The 18,841-nt window shown below is 35.5% G+C and overlaps 4 protein-coding genes across 4 annotated transcripts; 3 read left to right on the plus strand and 1 right to left on the minus strand.

The window, feature by feature from the left end:
* Positions 1-260: 260 nt before the first annotated feature.
* On the plus strand, positions 261-1,601 carry LOC147556888 (uncharacterized). The gene is made up of 3 exons (XM_086658722.1): positions 261-737; positions 823-1,051; positions 1,144-1,601. The coding sequence occupies exons 1-3, from the start codon at positions 261-263 to the stop codon at positions 1,599-1,601; spliced, it is 1,164 nt and encodes a 387-aa protein (XP_086514848.1).
* Positions 1,602-1,789: 188 nt separating this feature from the next.
* LOC147556889 (uncharacterized) lies at positions 1,790-2,947 on the plus strand. The gene is made up of 3 exons (XM_086664032.1): positions 1,790-2,110; positions 2,196-2,328; positions 2,412-2,947. Exons 1-3 carry the CDS (start codon positions 1,856-1,858, stop codon positions 2,759-2,761), a joined length of 738 nt encoding a protein of 245 aa, XP_086520158.1. The 5' UTR covers positions 1,790-1,855; the 3' UTR covers positions 2,762-2,947.
* Positions 2,948-7,270: 4,323 nt separating this feature from the next.
* LOC147556890 (uncharacterized) lies at positions 7,271-11,750 on the plus strand. Its single transcript, XM_086657866.1, has 5 exons — positions 7,271-7,417; positions 9,657-10,380; positions 10,477-10,620; positions 10,971-11,324; positions 11,409-11,750. The coding sequence occupies exons 2-5, from the start codon at positions 9,658-9,660 to the stop codon at positions 11,448-11,450; spliced, it is 1,263 nt and encodes a 420-aa protein (XP_086513992.1). The 5' UTR covers positions 7,271-7,417; position 9,657; the 3' UTR covers positions 11,451-11,750.
* Positions 11,751-14,539: 2,789 nt separating this feature from the next.
* LOC147556891 (uncharacterized) lies at positions 14,540-16,718 on the minus strand. The gene is made up of 2 exons (XM_086657867.1): positions 16,528-16,718; positions 14,540-15,283 (listed from the first exon to the last, which is right to left on the minus strand). Exons 1-2 carry the CDS (start codon positions 16,592-16,594, stop codon positions 14,706-14,708), a joined length of 645 nt encoding a protein of 214 aa, XP_086513993.1. The 5' UTR covers positions 16,595-16,718; the 3' UTR covers positions 14,540-14,705.
* Between the last annotated feature and the right edge of the window lie 2,123 nt (positions 16,719-18,841).

An 18,841-nucleotide genomic window follows, 5' to 3' on the forward strand; every position in this document is an offset into this window, starting at 1 on the left:
AAATTTAATCACATAAATTGACAAATAAGTACTTGTATTAATATTACTAAAATAACTTAACAAGCTAAATACTAATTTTGTTTTTAAGGGGCATTAGTTTATGATTGTTGAATCACATAAATTGACAAATAAGTACTTGTATTAATAGAAAATGGTTTTTTTCATTGTCATATATCTTTATTTCATTATATACTTCAATTCTTAATTTTTATAACTATTTGATTTAGTTCGGTTGACGGTGTAAAATGCTTACGCGAAAGATGAGGTTAAGGGTTGCGTGTATGATGATGATTATCATCATATATGCATACTGGAGTCACCGTCGTAGAAGAAATGCAAATCTCAATAGAATGCCTCATATTAATAGAGACCAAGAGAGAACAAGTGTCTTAAAGAGGATGTATTTAGAGAGTGACCGCTATTGTCATGAACAACTGCGAATGAAACGAGGTCCGTTTCAACGCCTGTGTGCTCGGTTGCGTGGTTATGGGTTAGTTGACAAACGCCATGTAAAGGTAGAAGAACAAGTAGCTATCTTTTTGAATATTGTTGGTCATGACCAACGTAACCGCAATTCAGTTCTTCAATTCATTCGATCTGGAGAAACTGTGAGTAGGTATTTCCACTTAGTTTTAACATCCATACTTAGACTCTACAAAGATATTGTAAAACCAGCAACAGTAGCTAACTCTCCTGCAGACGGAAGTCGTCGAAAATCTTGGCATGATAACTTTAAGGTTAGTTTAGATTATGAAATTAACTGATCTAGTTAAATTTTATTCATCTAATTAGTTTTAATTGACACTATGTGATATCATATAGGATGCTGTTGGTGCAATTGATGGTACACATATCAGAGCAAATGTTTCTATCAAGGACCAACCTAGATATCGAAATAGGAAGGGTTTCATTTCTCAAAATGTTCTTGTAGCGTGTGGATTTGATATGAAATTTCATTATGTACTTGCCGGATGGGAAGGGTCTGCTCATGATGGTCGTCTGTTAAGATGTGCAGTCAGTCGTTCTGGACGAAAACTAACTGTTCCAATAGGTAGATAGTTTGATTTAGTTGTATATTGACTAAAAGATACTACTTAAGTTTTACGTTACTAATAATAATTATAATGAACCACGTCCTTGTAGGCAAATATTATCTTGCTGATGCGGGATTTCCCCTGGTACCTGGATTCCTCACACCATACCGTGGTACTAGATATCATCTTAAGGATCAAGTTGGTCATCGTCCCCAAACACCCAAAGAGTTATTTAATTATTATCATTCATCATTGCGCAATGTTGTAGAAAGAACTATAGGGTTGTTGAAGAAAAGATTTGCATATTTGCGAAATTCTCCATTCCACGACATCGACACACAAGCTAAAATAGTAATAGCATGTTGTGCGTTGCATAATTTCTTACGAGATGGAGATCCAGATGATATAAGTAGTGATGAAGAAGAAGAAGAAGAAGAAGACAATGGTGGTGAAGAAGATGAAGATCAGGATGTACAAGACGCAGAAATTAACATTGTTCCATCACAATTGTGGACAGCTAATAGGGATTCGATTGCAGAAGACATGTGGGCCGATTATTCAAACTGATATTTATGTGTTTCATACTTTCTAGCATGTTAAAGATTATGATTTTCTTTTAGAGATATTTCTTTTACTATTTCTAAATTAAAATAGAATATTTGATTTGTTTAGTTTTTAGTATTAAACTGCAATTAGCTTGAATCTGTCTAATCAAAATTGATGACATTGTGAGTGTTTTTTCAATGAAGATGGCTTCTCAGTCTGATAACATAGACTCAACCAAAAAGACTAAGAGACCCACTGTAGTTTGGAGCAATCTAATGGACGAGATTTTAGTGAATACTCTTTACGAGAGTATATTGGTCGGAAAAAAAAATGGAAATCAACAAGTAATAGATGAGATATTCAAGAAAGTTGGAGTTACCATTACTATTGAAAACATCAAAGCTCGAATGAAAACATTCAGAAAGCATTACTTTACCGCGAGAGCTGCAATCAATTCTAGCGGTTTTGCATTTAATACCGTGACTTTTCACATTGAGGCTGATGATGATTCATGGAATGCTTATGTAGCGGTAAGGTGTACTCAACTTGTTATTTTTCATATATAAAATTTGTTAATAATAAGTTGTATTGATATTATTGACTTTTGTTTTGTAGGAGAACCCAAATGCAAAAGACTTGCGCACTAGGACTTTTCCATATCAAGAAAAACTAGGAACGATTATTGGAACAGAACAGGCCACTGGCAGTCGACAAATTGAAGCTGATGATATTTCGACCGAAACACGTGGTTAGTGGTTGATGTCAACATTAACTTATAAAAGTTGTGTCATTTTTCCTAAAATTTTCATATTTACTTAATTTTTGGTTCAGGTGAAAGTGCAGATGTGGAGCCAATCAATTTGGATGAAGATGATGGTCTTGGCTCTCCTGCGTCTACTCAACGTGCCCGGTCTATAACACCAAAACGTAAACGGCGATCAGGATCAGATGATACAGGTACATTGCTTGCAGATGCTGCAAATAAACTTGCAGAAGCATGTCAAACTCCTTCACTTAATGGAGTAGAAGATGCATTATTGGCCATTCCAAACTTGACAGAGACCGAGTTTCAAGGTGCTTTGGTCCTGTTTTTGGATAACCCAGAACTTGCACCGCTATTCTTAGAACTTTCTGAGAGATTTCGAGGAACATGGCTAAGAGGAAAGTTGTCAAAAAAGTGATAAAGGGGTTTTGAATTTATTTTATTAAGTTTTTAGTTGCTTAGGGACATTCTTTGAAGTGAAGACATCTACTATGGTGATATTTAGTAAGTTATTTTGATAATTTTTTCAATTAAGATTAAGATAATGTAGGACAAGTATTTGAGTCATTTTTAAGCTTTTAAAATAAATGTCTTTTTAGTTTGATGAAGTATTATGTTACCAATTATATTTTATAAAAAAATGATTTAGTAAACAAATATTTTTCTATATGCCAGACAAACAATGGAAACTAACAACATGAGAAAATAACTTTATTTTCTTCGGTGAACCAAACAGTAGAATATTTGGAAAATATTTCAAGGAATCAATTTCTAGATGAAAATGTTTCTCCGAGAAACACTTTCTCTTATTTTTTTTCCTTTCCCTCACTTGGAATCAAACACACCCAAAAAAGAATGATGAACATCCAAAAATAAGAAAATAAAACTTTTAGAGAGAGAAAGAAAAGAAAATTTATGTTTTTAGAGATTGAAAGAGATGAAGAAGATAAAATGTGAAAAACAAAATAAGAATGATGAAGAAGATTTTTGGATGTATAAATAAGAAGAAAGAAGGAGTTGAAACAAAATATAATGGGAGGGATCCAAAAAAATTGGCTGAAATTTCGTCAAAAAATGGCGCCATTTTTGAATTTTCAGAAAATCTGAATGTTTCTCTGACATGACGTCATGTACGGGGAATTAATTGCTTCGCTGTCGTCCGTCAGATTGTCAGAAAACACAGAACTTTCCCGTGGAGGGGTAAAAGAGGGATAAATAAAATAAAAACCAGAAAACTGTGAGCTGTCCTGACAATTTGGACTGGGTTCTAATTTTTTTTTTGGCTGGGGGTAATGCTTATTTACCCTCCATTTTTTGGGCCTCTCACTCAAAAATCCTTAAAAAATCTTAAAAATAAATAACTTCTATCACTACTTCCCAGACAGAAAGACATCTGATCTCGCTCCATCAAAGAGGGTAAGCCACAATAATGAAAATCTGAGAAAAAGATGGTTGGGGCCAAAATAATTTGGTCGGCCAAAAACACTTTTAGGTTAATATGGTCATTTAGGCCAAAACAATATCGCCAAAAGCAGTTTAAGCCAAAATAGTATGGCCAAATAGCATTTAAGCCAAAAATATAATGGGAGTTCGAGCTAAACGATTTGGTCACACACAAAGGTGAGGTTCAAATTTTTCTCCTAACACTGAACTATAAATGACTAAACTTAGGGTTCATTAATCTCATTTTCTCACAATAAACTACCCTCAATTTTCTACCGGACATGAACCAGATAAAACATCAAACTACTACAATCGAAAACAAAGACTAAACCATGTGAATCGAGAGCGAGAAAGTCTTCATTGTTTCGATTCGTCTTAATTTCTCAGTCGAAACTATAATAGTTTGTGGATTTAGAGGTTTCTCTCATCGATTTATTCAAAAACGTTTGGTTATGTTTGTTTGATTTGATTTTTCTTATTGATTTAATTTGTGATGGTTTATTTTGATCAGTTTTTCAGTTTTGTACTTTTTGCTTTATACTGTGTTCAAAGGTCAAAGAGTTATATGTCGTTTGATCATTTTTTTTATTCGTGTTGTTGTTGTATCCTCGTTTAATTTTTCCTCTAGATTTGCGGTTAACCGGATGTTTCATGTTATTTTTCCTAATATAAGTAGATTTGTTCAATTTGAGCATATGCTACCCACTTAATACCGCCAATATGTTTCTGATCTCAGTTTGATCTCATTTTTTATATGATCATAATCTTGTTTTAATAATTTTTGGATCTATGTCGTAGACCTTATTTTTGATAAGTTTGGTGATCTCATTTGATGTTTCTGATTGTTTGATCGGTTGTGGTTGTTTGGTCTTTTGGTTCACTTAGATTTAATTCTATTATGTTTAGCTAGTGGTTAAGAAAATGATCGAATGTCCACTCAAATTGTTGCTTTTTTTTCTACAAACAATTGTTTTTTTTTCTATGGACTGTTGTTTGTTTTCTACAAACTGCTATTTATTTTCACGAAACTGTTGTTTGTTAGTGAAAATCAGTTTTTTTTTTATTATGATAAAGTTTTCCCTGTCATAAATTTTGATGAAGCTTTGGTATTTTTGTATTTATTCTAATCTATGTATATTGACGTTTTTATTTGTTTTCATCTATTTTGATATATATTTGATGTTTTTGATATATTTTTGTGATGCTTTGTAAATCAAATTTGTTTCCCGAATAGTTGTTTGTTCGAGCCAAAATTGTTTATTCGAGACAAACAGTTGTTTTGCTCGATACAAAGAGTTGTTTGCTCGATAGAAGTTGTTTGTATCAGGCCAGTGGGACAAATAGGTTTCGAAGAAAAGAATGAAAAGCGGGAAAAAAACAATGAAGAAGTTCGTCCAAGACAAACATCAATTTGTTCAAGATAAACTTCAATTTGGCAGACAACAAAAGTTCTTATCGTCCACACAAACTATTGTTTATGACAAAATCAAAAGATGATTTCAAAAACGATTATTTTTATGTTGAAAATGATCTCGAAAACAATGGTAAAAGACCATTAAAAACAACAAAACATTAAGAAAACAGAAAAACTGTGAATTTTTTGTAGAAAATCGTTCAAAAAAAAATCGTGAAACGAACTGTAAGAAAAATAACTATAAAAACAGTGAAATAACGGAAAAACAAATGACGAAAAAAAACAAACTGAGACGACTAGACAAACATTCTTACAAAATCTGGAGACAAAAGATTTGATATGGTACGACCAAGAATAAGACTATGATATAAATGTCATGTGTTTATTTTGTTTTTGTCTTTTTGGTAATTCCTACTTAGGTGTTGTTTGTTTTTTAAATTTTTAAGATGTTTGTTTTTAAATTAAAGAAAATCTGAAAATTTAGCTGATTTTTGTCATAGTCTGAATTGGCTGAAGAAGAAGCCAGATATTTCGGACTTCAAAACAAGTCTAAACATTGGTCCAACATCTGAAATTTGTCAAATGACGCTTTTACTTTTGTGAGTTTAATTAAGTCCTTTGTTTATATTTAAATATTTCACCATCTGCCAACAGTACCTCCACCGAGGACCGAGGACCTACGACCACCGACCACCACCGGATCACCACAAACCAGACCAACCCACCACCATAACACCACCACAAACCATAGTTACCATACCACCACCAAATATCAAGATTCAGACTACCACCACAATACCACCATACCACCATAGCACCACCACCATAGAGTTAAGTTTTGAAGGTTCTGTGAAGAGAGAAAGATCAGAGATCTTTAAAGAGATCGTTGAAGCTTCAGCAGATTAGTGGATTTTATAAGTGGTTGATCATGGTGTTGATGCGACTGCTCTCACAAGAACAGGGTTTTACAGGGGAAGTGATGAAAACAGAAAATTGATTACAAATTTTATAAGTGGTTGTGGTTGATCTTTACAGAGAACTTTGCTTATGGTTAGAGAGCGGGAGGGAGAGAAGATTGAGAGAAGAAGATAGACAGAGAGGGTGAGAAAAGGAGAGAGATGCAGAAGACTAAGTAGGATTTTACTTTTTAGATTAGGGTTTTCTTTTATTTTGGGCGGACAAGAAAAAAAAGGAGAAAGGGAAAAGTAAAAAATGTCGGGGGTGTAAATGTCATAAACTTAATTCAGACTTGATAATTCAGCTTTAGAAAACAAACATCAAATTTCAAAATAATTCAACAAATTCAGATTCAGCTAATCCAAATTCAAACATTAAAACAACAACACCTTAGTGGCTTAAACAACTATTAAGAAAAGATGGTGGGTTCTTTAGCCATTACCAATCGTTTTTTTGGCCCAACAGGGTCGGAAAGTTACAACTCCTTGTTATTGGCACCTCCCATATTAATACCCCCTCTCAAAACATAAAATACTGAATACAACTCAAATCGGTAGACTCAGACTGAATCTTGTGACAAGATCTGCCTTAAGTCCACCGATTTTACTTCCCGAACATTGGTGTTGGATTTGCAACTCAAATCGGTAGACTCAGACTGAATCTTGTGACAAGATCTGCCTTAAGTCCACCGATTTTACTTCCCGAACATTGGTGTTGGATTTGGTGGACCTTGGGATGAATTTTGTAAAAAAAAAATCAGCCCAAACCCAACAATTGTAGGGCGCCTCAAATCAATCGAAATCAAATTAGATTTATCAAGTCAAAGAATGTGCGACTTCTTAGGGATGCGCCTTTAAAACTTCCAGCATGTCGTTGCGCCCCTACGAATAAATTGTTGTGAAAAAATTTGCAGGAGAAACGCTTAAAAATATTACTCCATGGTTTTAAGGGTCGGTCCTGGAACCCAACAAACAAGAATAAAGTATTGGCGGGAGAATACTTCTTTATTTTTCCATAAACACTTCTACCGAAAAATAATATCAAATTTTCAGTGGAGGGTCTTTATTGTCATTTCATCGTACTACTATTTAAAACCCTCTTCTTCCGTTCATTGACCCCAATCTCGAAAAAAAACTCTCCCAAATGAGAAAAAAAGTACATCTCCAATTCCAAAATCAAACAATCAAAGCCGAACTTCAACCTCAATAGAGCTGCCATTGAAGTACTCAACTTGACCTAGATTCATCCATCATCTATTAGGTAATTTCTACTTTATCTCCTCTTCAAATCTATATATATATATAGAGAGAGAGAGAGAGAGAGAGAGAGAGATCGTAATACTCCTACAAGTACTTGATTATCCTGTTTACGAACTTGGTTTGAAGCAAAATTGACTAGTGATTCCAAGTTTGGTAAGTTAATTTTTGATGATGAACCCAATTTATAGGAATTGATTCTCAATTTATATATCACATTTGGTGTGGAATCAGTTTTAGTTTTTTTTTTCAGTTAGAGATTTCAAGTGTGATTGATTAATTGTACTTACTGATTTCTAAAGTTGATTTTGATTAATAAAGATATCAACTTTGGGGAATAATGGATGAGATAATTTTGCCTCATCAAGGAGATTAATTTTCTGCTGGTGTTGGGGGTGTTGATGAAGAAGTTATGTTTAAGGCGGAAATTTTAATTCGACCAGGGAGGCGTGGAGTATATGTACAACGCGAAGACGGCAGTGAAGAAACTTTCGGGGGTTAGTACCCCCAATAAAACAGTAGGAAGAAGCGTTTGCCTTACAAGATCAACTTTGGAATGATCTTATTGAAATTAGGTCATCTGAAATTTCTCCACTCGTTTTTGGAGAAGCAAACATCTTTGACTAATAGGGTAGTCATAGAAATAAAAATTTTGAAAGGCTAATTTTAGTTAGAAGGAAATTGACATTGGTGGAACAGAGAGTTCTTTTGTTAACCATAAAGCATTCATCTTTCCATCTTTTACTTGACATACTGTGCCTGGTTAAACTGATCTGATACGCCATTGATTCACTATCACTGAACGTACGAAGTAGCATAAAGCATTCATCTTTCCATGTTTTAGAATCCACCTCACACTACTGGTAATACAAGTTATAACAATTGCAGTAAGGAGGTATTTTCGTGTCTGACGAAACCCTGTGATGAACACTATCACCTGTACCCACTTAGAACGAACTGCAAATACATTTTAGCCTTTTCAGTTTCTTGCCTATGGGATTTCATGCATCTCTTACTTTTCTTTTTCCAAAGACAGTACATCTTACATACAATGAGATTCTCAATCCTGACATTTAAAGCTCCGAGCGTTATAAGCTTATAGCTGAGTTTGTAAAGCGAATCAGTTCAGGTTGATAGGTGCTGTTTTTCTGGTATAGCTGGTTTTTATAATATACAGTATTAGAACAGATACATATGTTGAAATGGTACGTGGAAACCATGTTTGCTATATGTAGACAGTAGACCTATAAACTATGCATCTGTGACCGTTAAATTAGCTCTTCCATGTCAAAACTCTGGGCAGGATATACATTAAGAATAAATCTTACCCAACTATTTATGCCTCCCACCTTGCTTTCTTGTTAGACATCATATTGAAAATTTATGTATATTATGTTATTCCATTTATTTCATCTAACCTGTTAGGTCCTTTTAAAAGATTATTTTCTTGTATGTCTTCTGTAATATCTACATAAATATTATATTTTATTATTCATGTTATTCATTTAAGACAGCTAAGCAACTGTTTTGTGGAGTAAGTCGATAAAGCTGTAACTGTTGCTAATTTGTTTCTAGTATGTCTTAGTTCTTTTTCTTTCACCTCGTTTTCTCTTTGAAAAGACTCTTAGAAAACGCTAGACCCCTTCGTCCATGGTCGAGTGAAGATAATGTTTTTTTGTTGTAAATGAAAATAATACTGTTCAACATTAAAGCGTAAGACTAAATGCAAAACATTTAATTAGCGGTTTGAAATGATTTGGTTGGCAACCCGATTAATCACAAGATTTGAACATCGCTGCTTATTGGTGTGTGAATTGCCGTCCATTTTTTCTTTCAGGTACTGATAAGTTCTCTTGTACTAACCATATTATCTCTGAGGAGTCCCATTTCTTACACGCTACACATTCTCTTTTTGTATATGTCCTTAACCCATTTTTGCGTTAACGGAAGTTCAATACATTCATATTATATATGTCTGGGTTATTGCTTACGCTTACATTTAGCTAGCTGGGTTAGTTAAGGGTGCTTGGCAAGTGGTAAAAGCCATTGGAACTAGGCTTCCCCTTTTCGGAGTCTAGGTGCTCAACCCCTTCCATTATGGATGGAGTCCGCTTGCTGTAGAACAAAGCTTGTTTTGGGATGATATGGATGTTGTGATTTTGTCAGGCTTAAATCCTGTTGCCATGAAAAAGTTCATTTTCTTTTAAATTCTTAGTTTTACAATCCCCTCCTTTATGTTGCAGGATGTCTCCCACTGCTACACTGAAGATTAAGGAAAATGTGCATTTCCAAGCCACAATTACATGCTTGTCTCAAATTAAAGCCATTAGTGTCATTAAAGATAAGTTAAGCCCTTCCCAAATGGAGAAGTTTAGAGAGACATGTTTCGGGCATCTACTAAGCATTCCCCAGCTCAAATTTTGTGGAAATGTAGTGCACAGTCTACTATTGAGAGAAGCAGACTGCCCTCGCATCAAGGCTGAGGGCATGAAATTTTTGGTTGGAGGACATCTCATCCGATTCTCCAAACAGGATTTTGCACTTATAACAGGACTCTCCTTCAGAGAAAGGCCTGATTTTGAAAAGCATCCACTTTTCTGGTCTCATAGGCTTAGGGATGAGTATTTTGTTGGCTCTAAAACCATAAGTATGTACACTTTGCAGGAAACGTTTAGGAACTGTCAAAATGAAGAAGATACTGTAAAGTTAGCATTAGTTTACCTCTTAGAGTTTCTTTTGTTAGGTAAAGATAAGAAAACTTACATCGATTTGAGATTCCTCCAAATAGTTGATGATCTAGACGAATTCAACAAGTATCCGTGGGGTTTAGTTTCATACGAGCGGACCGTCTATTCCCTCTCCGCTGCACTGAAGGGACGTGCAGAGAAGTTCATGGAAAAACTCAGACGAAATCCGAATCACAAAAACGAAACTTACTCCTTGATGGGATTTCCCTATGCTTTTCAGGTATGAATGATATTGTCCACATTTATTCTTATTTGTACATTTTAATTGTCAACTGCGTAAAACTCGTGTCTGAAAGGTTTGACTTTGAACATGTAGGTTTGGGCGTACGAAAAAATACCCAAACTTGGGGAATCATTTGCCAAGAGGATTCATCATGCGAACTGTCCTCGTATTCTGCAGTGGATGTGTGAAGCTACCCCGATGTCTTCTCTTCAGACGACCGTCTTCAACTCTGATAAAGTGGGTAAAGTCTCATGTAGGTGCTGTTTGTTTTTTACATAATCCAAATCAAAATGATTAATATTGCATAGTATGCACGAGTTGTTGAATTTTTTTATCTCGTTAATGAAATGCGATCTTAAAACAAGCCTTGCTCTTCAAGTTCAAACATATTTTATAGCTCAAAACTTGTGCTTTTGAGATAAACTTGTTTTAAGATCTAACTCAATTAGATGGATAAAAATACAAAAGCTCATGTTTAACATACGATCACGATTCAAATTTCAGAATTTAGAAAAACAAACACTACCTAGTCCTGGTCATGATTCTATTTGAGTTACTCTGATACTCGCGGTTTGTAATATTTGTAGTTGGATGTATCATCCCTTCTTCCCGTCGTGTACGAGGAGCAACAACAATATTTGAAGGTCAAAGAGGAAGATGAGGAGGAAGAATTTGATGAGCAACATATCAAGGAGCTTTTAAACGACGATGATGAAGACACAGAGGAGGAAGAGTTCAATGCCAAGGCACGAAAAAGGGCCAAGGTTGAAACGGAAAGGGACGATTCAAAGGAGGTTAAGCAACTGAGAGAAGAGCTTACACAAGTAAAGAGGCTGCTTAAAAAGCAAGGCATGGAGATAGAGGAATTAAGAGAGGAGATCCTCACTCAACGACAAACACTACATTCACATGCGTTGGAGATGAGAGCTTTTCGAAACTTGGTACAATAGATTAACTAATAATCAAGTATGTTCAATATATCTGCTATGCTGAATACCTAATCCAATTTCGGAATGTTACATTAGGTTATGTGTCAGAGGATGGCAAGAAGAAGCGGACGAGGATAACTGGACGATTCTTCTGTCGGGCTAGAGATTTAAGTATATGTACTCAACTACAAAACTTGGAGAAGTTTTTGAATAGTTTGGTCATTTCTCATAAGGTCTCAAAAAAGGCAAAAAAAGTAGATTAGTTTTGTGAAAAGAGAGCATTTCCTTGTAGTTGTTATGAATATTTTTGCTCTGTTTTACTTGTAATTAGTCTGTGATTTTGTTGAATTAGATTTTAAGTCGTAAACTAATTTATCTGCATTACGGAATTCTCTTGTAATTTCAGATCTGAAATCTAGTTTTCTTTTAGCTTTTAAATAAGAGTTAATTCCTATATGGCCCCCTACTTTGTGACCAGCTTCCTTTGTGGCCCCCTTTTTTTCGTAAATTCAAATATGACCCCCTATTTTCATGAAAATGTCCTAACTACCCTTCCTTTAAATCTTTTTTCAAAATAAAATAAAAAAAAACAAACATAATTCCACCTCACTTCCCTCTCCACCACTTATCTCTCTCCACCTCACCTCTCTCTCCAACTCACCTCTCTCTCTCTCCAACTCACCTCTCTCTCTCTCCAACTCACTCTCCAACTCACTCTATCTTCTCCGATGAAGGTCGCCGGCCGGAAAATTTTCTGGTCGGCGACCTTCAACCTAAAAAAAAAAAAAAAAGTTTTTTTTTTTACTCTCATCTCCCTCTCTCTCTCTAAAAACTCCGGCGAAGGGGGTTCCCTTCGCCGGAGTACGGGTCTGTTGAAGAACCCAAGCATGTCTTCATCAACTTCCATCCAATACTAAGGGTTGAGTAATTTAGGTCAAGCAATCAAGGCAAAAAACTATCTAACCAATTCAACTAAATAACCCAAACATGACATAAGATGAAATTATGCTCAAATCATATTAAATAGAAATAGAATTATGTTGAATTTACCTTCTCTGGATCTCCTCCCTTATCAGGATGATTCTTAATGGCAGCTTTCCTATAAGCCTTCTTTAGATCGTCTTGAGTAGCAGTCTTAGGAACCCCTAGAACTTCATAATACTTTGTGTTATCACTTTTCTTAGGTGCCCTTGCAAACATCTTTGCTCAATTTTAAGAAAACACAACGAAATCCTGCAAAATCAAAAACCAAAACACCAACATCAAAACCCTAATTCCAATTCCCAGATCCTAACAATTTTCAATTATATGAATTCAGACAAAACAAAAACAGATCCTATTAGATCAAACACATACCCTGTATATCAATTACCACCGTCAATGACCTAATGAATTCAGAGATGAGATTGAAACCCTAATGATTCCGAAATCAAAGAGGCGTTTGTGAAATTTTCACATCAACCTAACAATAACAAACAAATTAAGAGATCAAATAAAGTTTAACATGAATATCATGTGACCAAAACAGAGAAGCCCATATGAACTCTAGTTTCAAGTACTGTTAAAAGATCCCCATTATTGCGGACTTCCCAAATCAAACAATTAAACATCAAGATACCCACCAACAAGAGTGGCATCATTAAACAATTAAACATCAAGATACCCAAACAAACAGCAGAACTTTTCATGATTCTAGACCATTCCCATTATTACAGGAACCCCAAATCAAGCTACAAACATCAAGTACGGACACCCATTGATAAGAACTACAAAAGCTTAATAACACAGAGCATGTTCTTCAACAGACCCGTACTCCGGCGAATTGAACCCCCTTCGCCGGAGTTTTTAGAGAGAGAGAGGGAGATGAGTGTAAAAAAAAAAAAAGGAGAGAGAGAGGTGAGGTGGAGAGAGAAAAATGTGAGTTGGAGAGAGAGAAAGATGATTTGGAAAGAGAGGTGAGATGGAGAGAGATAAGTGGTGGAGAGGGAAGTGAGGTGGAATTATGTTTGTTTTTTTTATTTTATTTTGAAAAAAGATTTAAAGGAAGGGTACTTAGGACATTTCCATGAAAATAGGGGGCCATATTTGAATTTACGAAAAAAAAGGGGCCATAAAGGAAGCTGGTCACAAAGTAGGGGGCCATATAGGAATTAACTCTTTAAATAACGATATTTTGTAGGATATAATTCCAAAAGGGAGTTTACAAAAAGGTTTCTTTTTTGGGTTATTTCCCAAATGGTCCCTAATTTTGTGACCAGCTTCCTGCCTGGCCCCCTACTTTAGTAATAATTCCCGTATGGCCCTCTTTTTCCGTTATCTTTAACTTTTCTTTACTCTCTCTCTCTCTTCCATCTCATTTTCTCTCTCTACCAAGTCACCTATCACGCCACATCATCATCTTCCCCGGCCGACTAAATTTCCAGTCGGCGACCTTCAAACATTTAAAAAAATTCTCTCTCTCTCTAAAAAAAAAATTTTTTTTTAAGAGACCTAGATCTGGTCTGTTCTTCACGAACAGGCCTCTCATGGTCTGTTCGTGAAGAACAGACCAGATCTAGGTCTCTTAAAAACAATATTTTTTTTTAGAGAGAGAGAGGAGAGAGAATTTTTTTTTTTTTTTAATATTTGAAGGTCGTAGGCCGGCGACCCCTGCCGGAGAAGATGATGAGGTGGCGTAATAGGTGACTTGACAGAGAGAGAAAATGAGATGGAGGAGAGAGAGTAACCGAAAGTTAAAGATAACGGAAAAAGGGGGCCATACGAGAATTTTTGCTAAAGTAGAGGGCCAGGTAGGAAGCTGGTCAAAAAATTGAGGGCCATTTGGAAAATAACTCTTCTTTTTTTAACTTTACCCCTCAAATCTAGAGTGCAAGAAAAAAAATGATAAAATACAGGTTAACACTTAATTTGGTGTTAATACTTGCTTGCCCAAGTGGTTGAAATTGTTGACATAGACTCCTCTCGGTTCGATTTCTAGAGGAGGTCGAATCATGGTTTATTGAACGGGTTATTAATGGTTGAACTTAGGCGGTCATCGTGCTTATCGCATCTTCGTAATGTATCAATGCCTTTAATAACCAACGTAGATCGTGGTCGATTTCTCAAAAAAAACATAAATGTTCCGTCAAATTCTCCCTCTTCTTCTCTTCTTCGTTGCCATCTTTCTCTCTCTACCTTCTCTCTCAATTTTCAATATGAAAATCAATCAAAAATTAAAACCATAAGCATTTTGTTTCCAACCCAAAATACCATGAAAAAAATTTGCTTCTTCAAAGTTCAAATATTAAGAACTTGCTACACTCAAGAATATAATCAAAACTTCCAACGATATGTAGCCAAAGAAACCTCTCCCATCCACCTAAACTTGCCCAATTATAAAAAGAATATACTCGATTAAAATCCAAACGAAGAAAACACAGCAACCATAATTCCAACTATATATAGCCTGAGAAACCTCTTAGATCCCTCAGCACCACTACATTCATCGTTTGTTCCACTAAAACATCCAGGACCCTTTTTCTTCACCTCCCCGCTTTCCGAAACAAAACTGCTATTATATTTTCCATTACTAAAAAGCACGCACCAGAAATACGGTGTCCCGCCATCAGTACCTTTCACAGCTGCCCCAACTTCTGTATGGTTTTTACTGTATAATATCTCCAAGCTTTTGTTATTAGGAGTTAGAAGAGACGAAAACGCTTCAGAAGCTGGGACATAATCTGATTGACAACCAAGTAACCGTCCAGTAATTGGTGTGAGAGTTGAAGCTTTTATTCCACAATTAGGAGCGAAAGTGTCGGCGAATTCTGCATCAGCTGGTTTCTTGGTTCCTATTTCATCACATCTACCTTGATAAGCTTTTATATATTCCAAAGCAATGCAGGCAAGGCCTGGATTATCGGGAAGAGAGGATGCTTTGTGGGCTGTACGATTACTGTTGATTGCAGCTACAAGTTCATTAGCTGGATTGTCTGCAATTAAAGATGAAACTAGTTAGAGAATGAGGTTAAAGATATGAAGGCATCAAGAAATATCCGAAGTTGTGTCAAGAGAGAAGGTGAAGAGGGTTCCAGCATTTGATGTTATTCGAATTCGTAGGTGCAACTTATTCAAGTTCAGATATTGAGTATTTCACGTAAAATTTTCTTGTAAAAGCTTCAAAGAATTGGAGTGAAAATACAAACAAGCGTGCGTTATTTTTATTTCTACAAGTGCATGGGAACTACTGATATCATATGAAGCAACGTGAAACATCCATAATGACAAGTACATGAACTGCATCGAATCAGGTTCTCAAATGATCAACATTACACAATTGAAAGTTAAATTAATGGAAAAACTTGAGGAGCTTCGGTTATTAGTGTTCTTTCAGAAGACTACAGTTATTAAACTTCAAAACCAATAGGGTAGTACTTAAACTCAGTTGGTATTAGAGAATCTTTGCAAATTTTCATGTTTCATCGGGCCTTCGAAGAATTTATTTAAGTTCTAGACCTAGACCAATATCTAGCTAGCAAACATGAATTCGGTAAAAATAGGGTGCAAACACCAACAAGGCATATTGAGGATGTAAACATTTGCAAGAATCACCCCAGCTACCAAAGGTTGTGTAACCCCCCAAGCGTTAGCAGTTATCAATATTGTCTCCGCTTTTCACACAGAGGCTCAAGCCCAACTGGTAAGTGGTTTTGCTCTTGGAGAAGGCTTCACAAGCCCACCCAGATTACTAAATTTTAGCAAACACAGAAGCACCTATTGGCCACGCTCCAGACTATCTCCTAAGCGACATGAGACTATCGCGATTACCAAGCCTTAAATGCACAATCAACTCTTCTTAAAAGTTTACCTTTAGTTAGATACATTAAGACTCAAATCCGTAGTCTCTCTAGCAAGGAAATCAACTTGAAAAGTTTAAGCATCAAATAGTTCTTGATTTTAGCTATTTAGAAGAATAATCACTTATTCTCACTCAAGAATTCAAAATGAAAAATGATCTGGGATTTTTCCATGGTATTGAGGCAAAATGTTAGCTATAAAATGCAGATCTATAAAAGAACATAAATCAAAAGTCAAACCAAAGTAACAATTTTGACTAAATTATACACTATAAGAACTAGGTAACTTGGATCTATTGTGGAAACCAGTAATGCTATATCTAAAAACATAGAAATAGAGAAATCCCAAAGGTAGCAAAGAGGAAGTGAAAAAACTTTACTTTTGGCGTCTGCGAGAGCGGAAATGAGGAAAAACGAAGCAATGAGAAGCCAACTAACAATCGCCATTGCTTCTTTTCTTCTGATTCTTCTGCTGTTTTTATTCGACAAGAATCCCGGACGGACTGGATGATAAAGCGTTTGTTGAATCACGTCTGACCCGATATTATACACCAAGATTTTATTTCTTGTACTAGTTGTTGTTTTGTGATACTCTAAACGAAAAAAAGGTTAATTCCATTTTTGCCCCCTAAAAGTGACCAACTCACCAAACTAGCCCCCTTAGAGATCACCAGCTTCTAGAATACCCTTCTATATCACTTTTTTGCCAGATTTTTGGATAATATTTAATGTTAGATCTAGTTTTGCCCTTCATATGTTTTTGTCAGGTTTTATATTATGTGATAATGGAAGAGAGAAACCATTTTTTCATCTTTATCTACCACTATTTCTTTATCTCCATCTCCATCGTTCCCCATCTTCATCTCTACCACAAGGGGCAGTTCTGGGCTTAGACGATCTAGGCGCCCGCTTAGGGCCCCCAAATTTAGAGGGCCCCTAATTTATATAACTTTTAGTCTTTTAGATAAGAATAACATTGATATTTTATGTGCATATGCAAATATTTAACAAGTTTGATAAGGTAGAAGAGTTGGTAAAGTAGTTGATTAAGGAACCTAAAAGTACGTTTAGGTTCAACTCCCATTTTTTTTAATGGGACACTAAATGTGTTAAACACACCCTAATTAATAGGAAGCTTAAAAGGCAAAATCATAACATTTAATTAACTACTCACGGAAGCCTAAAATACACCTAAATAAAAGAATTACAATTGTTTATTACACAGAGGTAAGCTTCTTCTTTCTTTAATTTTTCTTTGTTTCTTATATTTTGTTTATGTTTTAGATTCTTATTGTTACTTCTAGTAAGTTAAAATATTTATGTTGATTAGTATATACTTGTGTTATTATGCATTAGATTGTTATGGCACCGATTTACGTGGCTCTGGTAAAGAAAGAAAAAAAATTAAATCGAGATTTGGTTAAATCACAATCGAGAGCTATAGATCAATTCGTTAAAATAAAAACTAATAACCCAAATAAAGTGTTGATCGATAAATCATTTTTTCAACTAAAAGTGTAGAGGACCCCGTCAATACGTTCGCCTATGCCCGAGTCAGGGTCGGTACCGTCTACCACGTAATTTTCTTTCACTCTTTCTCTCATTTTGTTTAAAAGAAGATAGGAACATCGGATAGAAAGCCCCTAATCAGACAAATCTGGTTTTGGGGGCTTCTCTTTGAATTCGTTTTTTGATTCCAAACTTTTGAAATCTTCATGAAGTTTATCATTATGTTCTTATAAATGATAATGTGCAATGTAAAAATATGTCTGTACTTGTTATGGTACCGGGTTCCCCCATATTGGTAGCACTACAACGGTGGCCTCGACTTTGACCATATTTCTCACCAGCTTTGGTTCCCTACTTCACCTTTCGCCTGTTGCAGCTTGTGTTTCTATAAACTTACACAGATTGTGTAGAGATAAAAAAGTCTGAAGTTGAAAGAAGAAAACTTATAATCTGATCTCTTATTCATGTCCTAGGCACACATATATATACATAAAAGACAACCACTAAACCACTAATAGATAAAGATAAATAACTACAAGGTAACCACTAATAGATAATAACTAAAAAAATAACTATGTAACCAACTGCTTTTCCACACTCCCCCTCAAGCTGGGTTGTAGATGTTCTTCATTCCCAGCTTGCCTAAGAAGGAATCGAACAGTGGTCCAGGAGGCCCCTTGGTGAAGATATCAGCAACTTGTTGCTTAGTAGGAATATATGTCATGCAAATAATCTTCTCTTCGATCTTCTCCTTGATAAAGTGTCTATCTACCTCCACATGCTTGGTTCGGTCATGATGAACTGGATTATGAGAAATATTAATCGCTGCCTTGTTGTCGCAAAATAACTTCATGGGGCCTTGTTTTGAAACTTTAAGTTCTTCTAACAACCTATTTATCCACATCAATTCGCAAATACCATGAGCTATAGCCCTGAATTCGGCTTCTGCACTACTGCGTGATACAACAGATTGTTTTTTACTCCTCCAAGTAACTAAATTTCCCCACACATATGTGCAATATCCAGTTGTTGATCTCCTATCTTCCACAGAACCTGCCCAATCTGCATCTGTGAAGGCTTCTACATCTCTGTTATTAGATTTTCCGAAGAATAAACCTTTACCTGGAGAGGATTTCAGATATCGTAGAATCCGATATGCTGCTTGTAAATGTTCTTTGCATGGAG

The sequence above is a fragment of the Eschscholzia californica genome, unplaced genomic scaffold, assembly GCF_041429995.1.
Source record: "Eschscholzia californica isolate CP2 unplaced genomic scaffold, dmEscCali1.0.p SCAF_2, whole genome shotgun sequence".
Lineage (NCBI taxonomy): Eukaryota > Viridiplantae > Streptophyta > Magnoliopsida > Ranunculales > Papaveraceae > Eschscholzia > Eschscholzia californica.

Bases quoted from the DNA above. Each gene is read 5' to 3' on its own strand.
- LOC147556888 (XM_086658722.1), top strand. From the start codon at position 261: ATGAGGTTAAGGGTTGCGTGTATGATGATGATTATCATCATATATGCA. The intron at 738-822 runs GTTAGTTTAGAT...GATATCATATAG, and splicing joins CTTGGCATGATAACTTTAAG to GATGCTGTTGGTGCAATTGA. The intron at 1,052-1,143 runs GTAGATAGTTTG...ACGTCCTTGTAG, and splicing joins AAAACTAACTGTTCCAATAG to GCAAATATTATCTTGCTGAT.
- LOC147556889 (XM_086664032.1), top strand. From the start codon at position 1,856: ATGGACGAGATTTTAGTGAATACTCTTTACGAGAGTATATTGGTCGGA. The intron at 2,111-2,195 runs GTAAGGTGTACT...TTTGTTTTGTAG, and splicing joins CATGGAATGCTTATGTAGCG to GAGAACCCAAATGCAAAAGA. The intron at 2,329-2,411 runs GTTAGTGGTTGA...TTTTTGGTTCAG, and splicing joins TATTTCGACCGAAACACGTG to GTGAAAGTGCAGATGTGGAG.
- LOC147556890 (XM_086657866.1), top strand. From the start codon at position 9,658: ATGTCTCCCACTGCTACACTGAAGATTAAGGAAAATGTGCATTTCCAA. The intron at 10,621-10,970 runs GTGGGTAAAGTC...TAATATTTGTAG, and splicing joins CCGTCTTCAACTCTGATAAA to TTGGATGTATCATCCCTTCT. The intron at 11,325-11,408 runs GTACAATAGATT...ATGTTACATTAG, and splicing joins TGAGAGCTTTTCGAAACTTG to GTTATGTGTCAGAGGATGGC.
- LOC147556891 (XM_086657867.1), bottom strand. From the start codon at position 16,594: ATGGCGATTGTTAGTTGGCTTCTCATTGCTTCGTTTTTCCTCATTTCC. The intron at 15,284-16,527 runs GTAAAGTTTTTT...CTTTAATTGCAG, and splicing joins CGCTCTCGCAGACGCCAAAA to ACAATCCAGCTAATGAACTT.